At 38.8% G+C, this 6,000-nt stretch overlaps 1 protein-coding gene across 1 annotated transcript; it reads right to left on the reverse strand.

Moving 5' to 3' along the window:
- Nucleotides 1-3,637: 3,637 nt before the first annotated feature.
- LOC104592802 (uncharacterized) lies at nt 3,638-6,000 on the reverse strand. Its single transcript, XM_088902312.1, has 4 exons — nt 5,642-6,000; nt 5,192-5,439; nt 4,838-5,057; nt 3,638-4,739 (listed from the first exon to the last, which is right to left on the reverse strand). The coding sequence occupies exons 2-4, from the start codon at nt 5,435-5,437 to the stop codon at nt 3,790-3,792; spliced, it is 1,416 nt and encodes a 471-aa protein (XP_088758438.1). The 5' UTR covers nt 5,438-5,439; nt 5,642-6,000; the 3' UTR covers nt 3,638-3,789.

Genomic DNA, 6,000 nt, shown 5'->3' on the forward strand with positions numbered 1-6,000 from the left:
AAAATATTTTTTTTTCCTTTCATCTCCTTTCCTCTTGATCAGAATTATTGTTTATATTAGTTTTTTTCTTTTACTGATAATCGTTTGATATTTATTAAAATGACCCTCTTTTGTTTTCATTTCAGAAATTTTTGTCTGCTTTATTTTTTTATTGCGGTCAGAGATTTGAATCTGAGTACATATATAGAAAGGAATTATTGGTCCAATGAACAGGTACACAACAGGATCGATGGGCGCTGATTTGGGAGTTTGTTTTGGGCTTTGGATTCCTACAGCCATTTGGGAGTTTGATTCCCAGAGATCTGAATCTGAGAATCTCCACCGCTTTTTGGGATACATCTGAGTACATAATTGGGAGTTTGGTTCCAACAGCCGTTTTACATGTATTGTAAGAACCTCCACCGCTTTTTTATTCCTATACTGAGAACAGTGTTGGGCATTGTCGTATTTCTGTCGGCTGTATTATACACCCAACTCCATCGGCTGGCTTTTGCTCACCATCGAACGTTGCCAGTGGACCTGCAACCAAACGCCGCCATTGCTTGTTGTTGTAGGTTTCGAATAGAATAAGATGATAAAGTCGAGTGGGGGTAGTTTTGTCATTAAAGAAAAAAAAAACAGGGACAGGGCCTTAAGAAAAAAAACAGTGACACATCCATGTCACTTTCTTAAGTACTTTTTTTAATAATAAGTACTTCTTACCCTCTTTTTTACCAAGCACCCATAAGTACTTAAAAACCACTTAATGTGTGATCCCATGTCTTAAAAGAAGTACTTGTTTAAATAAATACTTCTTTTAAGTGTTCTCAAACAGGGCCTTAATACCCATTTGTGTATACCATAAAGAGAGCAAATCAACCCCCACAACATCCCACAGCACATTCACCGTGTATTAGGAACATCTCTCGATGATGATACTAGAAATGATGATGTCATCATCGGGAGATGCTCACAATACACGGCGGAGATGTGTTGTGGGACGTTGTGGGGGGTAATCTGGTGTGGTGGGGGGGGGGGGGGGGGCTGATTTGAATTCTACCGTAAATGGGTGATTAGCATTCACCCAAATCTGATCGCATCCTGTCAATTGATGAAGATTTCATACATTTTCTTTTTTTTTTTTGCTTTTTTGGTAATCAGTGTTATGACCATTAATAACTTCCTCCTGACCCCTTTTTTTTGCAAAGTGGTAGTTGCGAGATTTGATTTCACGTATGCTGGAGTAAAATCAACTAACACACCAACGAACAGTCTCGGTTGATTCATACATTTTCATTTAGGCTCAGTTTTGAAAGAGTACAAATACAAATATGTACAGTGCAATTACATAGAAAATAATAAAAATATAAGGTTTTGCATTCTACATATTTGCATTTGTACTCCTTCCAAACTAAGCCTAGGTTTTATTTGTTTGCACTTTGTAAATGCAATTTCATTTGAACTAACACAAAGACTGCAAGTGAGAATATAATATAAATTATGGTTTCATTTTACTTTGAGTTTTGTTTTATTTCATATGTACTGCAAATTAAAAAAAAAAGGGTAAGGTGAGATCTAAAACAAAAATGAACTATAATTTGTATTCCCATACTTTTACACGACTGCAAACGAAAATGCATTACAAATGAAACGAACATAAGGCTGTGAATGCCTGAATGGTTTCATAGAAAAGAAAGAGAAACAAAAGGTTAGAAAGTTGAAGGGAAACTCCTTAAGAAAATTTCCTTCAACTTTATGCTTGTTTCTTATTTTTCTATCAAACCAAATGCAGTTTAAGCAACAAATTTTATTAAGAAAAATGGGATTGGGATGCCGGATGCACACCTATGCATATCTTCACTGCTCTACATATATTTTATTTTAAATTAAACTTTGTCAAGCCCCTTTGTTAACAAGCAGGAGGCCTGGCCGAGGGGTTATCATTTCTAACCCGGCCCAGACAAGTCTACAAATTTCTGGGCTTGGGCTTGGATTTTTCAGGGCCTGGGCACAAGCAGGTCTGGGCCCAATACTTTAGTCCCAACCCCCAATATATTTATATTTTATATATACTTGCATACATATGTTTTATTTTACATTGTATGATTTATTATCTATATAATGAATATTTGCTTTGGTTTTGGAGCAAGTCATATAATGTTAGCTATCTTTTACTCTATACATGTGTACATACTCTTGCACTAGAGTACATAAACCATTTTACTCTATACTCTATACATGTGTACATAAACCATTTTATGTTATATTATATTTTATATATAAATATTATAATGTAACACTTATTGTATATATTATATATAGTATTTTATAATGTATAAAATAAATTTATATACATATTATATATCATTTAGTATAAAGTTATTATATATATATATAATATTTTATATACAAAAAACATAGAAGAAGAACCAAGCCCGACCTGGCCATGATCACTCCTAATTAATACCCTTTTAACTTAATATGCCTTGTATGTAGATACCCATTACGCTAGCATTGCTTTTATTTTCAACAATTGGCACAGGTAAAATGCTCAGTAAGAAGCCTACCGCAGTGTTAGCAGTTAGCATTCATTATCAAATTTTGCAGAGTTTATTGATCTAAGCCACTTTTTAAATATATAGAAGAATTGCTTGTTTTTTTTCTTTATAATAAAAAGGACTGAATTACGGAAGGAAGGATGATACAAATACAACAACTAGGGTTGAACACACAGTTGCTTGGGGAGAAAAAAGTTCAATTCAACCTGCCTACATGTGAATGTTGACCGGGACCCACTCTATCAACATGGCAACTAATTCCTATTCCTAATTCCTGTTAGACTTTCTGATGGGTGCTTTGCACGATTACTGGTTTCTGCAATGGAATAATGTACCCTATTACTCTGTACTGCGTTGCAGAGAATTACGCATTTACAATTCAGTAAAAGGCAGATAAATTAGATTAGATTACCCCCTCCGAAATCCAATCAACGGATTCCCCTTATTGACAGTTAAAAACACTCTATTCACCATCATTGTCCACCAACAAACCCTTGTTTTGTTTACATTTGATTTGCAGTGACCGCACAATAACGGCTATATGTATGACTTGTTCTGAATACTAATTTTCAAACATTTGAACAACCTGAAGACCCCGAGAAAGAAAGCCGATGACTTTTCCTCCAAGCCCAAGCCCCCAGGTCCCCAAGACTGCAGGTCAGGTGCAGGTGAGGCAGTCAGTCAGTAGGATAGAGAATGACTTATATTAATACACTACAACACAATAGAAGAAAAAAATTCAAAAAAGAAATAAATATTGGCGTTTCTCTGGCCTTTCTTCTTGCTTCTACTCCCACAGAGAGGAGCATTAATGGAGAAGACAATACCATTAATTTTCTGACCACAAACTTAAAGCTTGTGTTTATCACTGCATTTGTTTGTTCTTGAGCCTGCTCCTTCATTCAATGCTACCTCATCTGCCCACGCCACACCCTCCTCTGTTCTCTCTCTCGTTTCTGCAACCCTTCCTCAGATTTCAATTAATGCCTTATTTTTTCTCATTTATTTTACCACATGTTGTATGAGTAGTCTCTCTCTCTCTCTCTCTCGATGGTAGATTCTACCAAATTTTGGAAAACATCCAAGTAAAAAAAAAAAAGGAAGAAAAGAAATTGCTGTAACTATGGAGCGGTGAAAACAGCCTTCACCAGGCAAAAACACACAAGGCAACCGATCAAGCAAAGCCTGCATAATAAGATGGTTATGTATTTCAAATAGATGATTTGAGTATATCTTTATTCTTTTTTTTTCTTCACAACTTTAGATCTTTGAACTTTGCGCTAGCTGATGACACCTCTTGTTCTGTTATTGTTGAGACTGGAGCTGAGGCTTGCTTTGAGGCTTCCTCCATCTGGGGTGTTGTTGGAGTTGATGATGGAGGCCTCATGGGTGGGGCTGCACACACTGGAATCACTGATCGAATATGAACCGCTGGGGCGATGTTCTGTGCATGGAATCTTCCGGTGTGGAGGATTCTCGGAACTGCAGGAGCCACTCTTCCTACTGGAGCTGGTGCCAGTGGAAGAGAAAGAGGTCCAAAATGACTAGTTGTTATCTGGGTTTGTTGCCGAGTGTGGTCAGTACTAGAAGTGTTGAGCTTTCCAGATCGAGGGAGTGCAAATGGCTTATTATAGTCGATGACTTCTGGCCCGAAGCCACAATTCGACTTTGCACTTCCGGGATCCTTTTCAATAATTTTCTCTGTGACATCTGGTTTTCCACCAAGCCACTTTTCTTCATCCTTCTGGTGCTTTTCCACTGGAGGTGGGACCTCTTGCAACTTGACCTGTGTTCTGCTCTTAACTTGTACTACGGTAGACCTGTTGGATGAGTAGAGAGATGGATGGGTTTCCCTGGTTGGAGTTGGCGTTGGCGGTAACATCTTAGAAGATGTGAGTGGAATAGATGGGGGCAGAAGAGCTAAGAAGCAGTTCTTTCTCTGTTTCTGTTGCTGGGCTGGGCAAGTTAGGGAGAAATCCGATACTGGACCAATAAACATCCATTTCTGATACTGCAATAAGTTATGAGAAGAAGAAGAACTAGGGGTACTGTCCCTATAACTCAATAGCTCTCTTCTTCTTGCCTGGGTCTGATCCCTCTGTTCTTGCTCCTTCTTCTTCATCCTTCTTCTTACCTGTTCCTGCTCTTCGCCGTTGTCGCTACGTTTTCTTGTCAGCAGAGATGAAGAACCGAAGTTCGGCACTGCACAGAATGACATGATCATGATCAAAAACGGCACAAAAGATAAAAGTAAGTAATTGTAAGCTCGCATAAAACAAACTATGGGAAACAGAATTTACTTTGTTTTAAAGCGGACCAAGCAGACATGGCGGCATTCTTCTCAGCTTGCTTCTTCGTTTTCGCTGGTTCGCCCGTGAAACTCATATCCGCAAGCTCTACAGTGCACGTGAAAACGGGTACATGGCCAGGACCTGATCTGACGGTGGTGTAAACAGGGAGTTTCAGGCCAGCTCTATGAGCCGCTTCTTGTAGAAGGTTCTTGTACACTCCAGTCTCATCCTTTTATGAAGGAAAAGAGAAAAAAAAAAAGAAGCAACAAAAGACAAAGGGACATTCTTTAATACCCTAAAAAGAATGTAAAGAAAACAAGCCCAACCTTTATCATTTGTTGTTTTGTTTCTTAGGGAACTTACAAGAACTTTTGCAGCCAGAGACCTTGAAGGACCTCTTGTGGATAGGGTGTTGAGGGCTACCTCAGCTGCTGCGTGCTCTGCCTGCCGTAGTGTCGTGCAATAGCTCGGCCCTTCAAAGATCTCGCCATTGAAATTCACAGAAGCTTTGAATCTAGGTGCATGATCAGGCCCTTCTCTGATACATGCATAAGAAGGGAGGTTGAAACAGCTTCTCTGTGCTAACTCTTGCAACTGGTTCTTATACATTCCTGCCATGAACAAACAATCCAAAACAAACCTATTACATATCATATAATCTACAGTGTGCACATCATACATCGTCCAAATCAGAAAAAGAATGAGAAAACGAGTATCAAACACCAGAAGAACCCATCAGCGCCCCCCCCCCCCCATCCACCCAAAAAAAAAAAAAAGCCAAGAAAAGCAACATGCAATATTGCAAGTACTCGCCTGTCACCTACAAAAGATGAAGAAAATGAAGAACCGGAAAGGATTCTCTCACTTCTTCATGATCATGTCTTCTTGTGGCTCAGGAAACAAGCATAGATCTGTTGAGAAAGAAAAGAGAGAAGAAATACAAGCTGAGCGAGGTGAAAAATCTCAGGATGAACTTAGAAGTTAGAACCTAATATTTTGGTGGACTCTGTGTTATTTATTTGTTTTGTTTATTGGGTTACCCAATAGGAGAAGATGGACTCTTTGGTTGTTTTCAAGTTTTAACACACGCTTTCCGAATACACAGTAAACCCAGCACCTAGAGGCCGAAGAATAGCCAAGCCATTCCCCCTCAAGCCCCCCCGCCCCCCCCA

The sequence above is a fragment of the Nelumbo nucifera genome, chromosome 3 (genome assembly GCF_055504915.1).
Source record: "Nelumbo nucifera cultivar China Antique chromosome 3, China Antique-T2T, whole genome shotgun sequence".
NCBI lineage: Eukaryota > Viridiplantae > Streptophyta > Magnoliopsida > Proteales > Nelumbonaceae > Nelumbo > Nelumbo nucifera.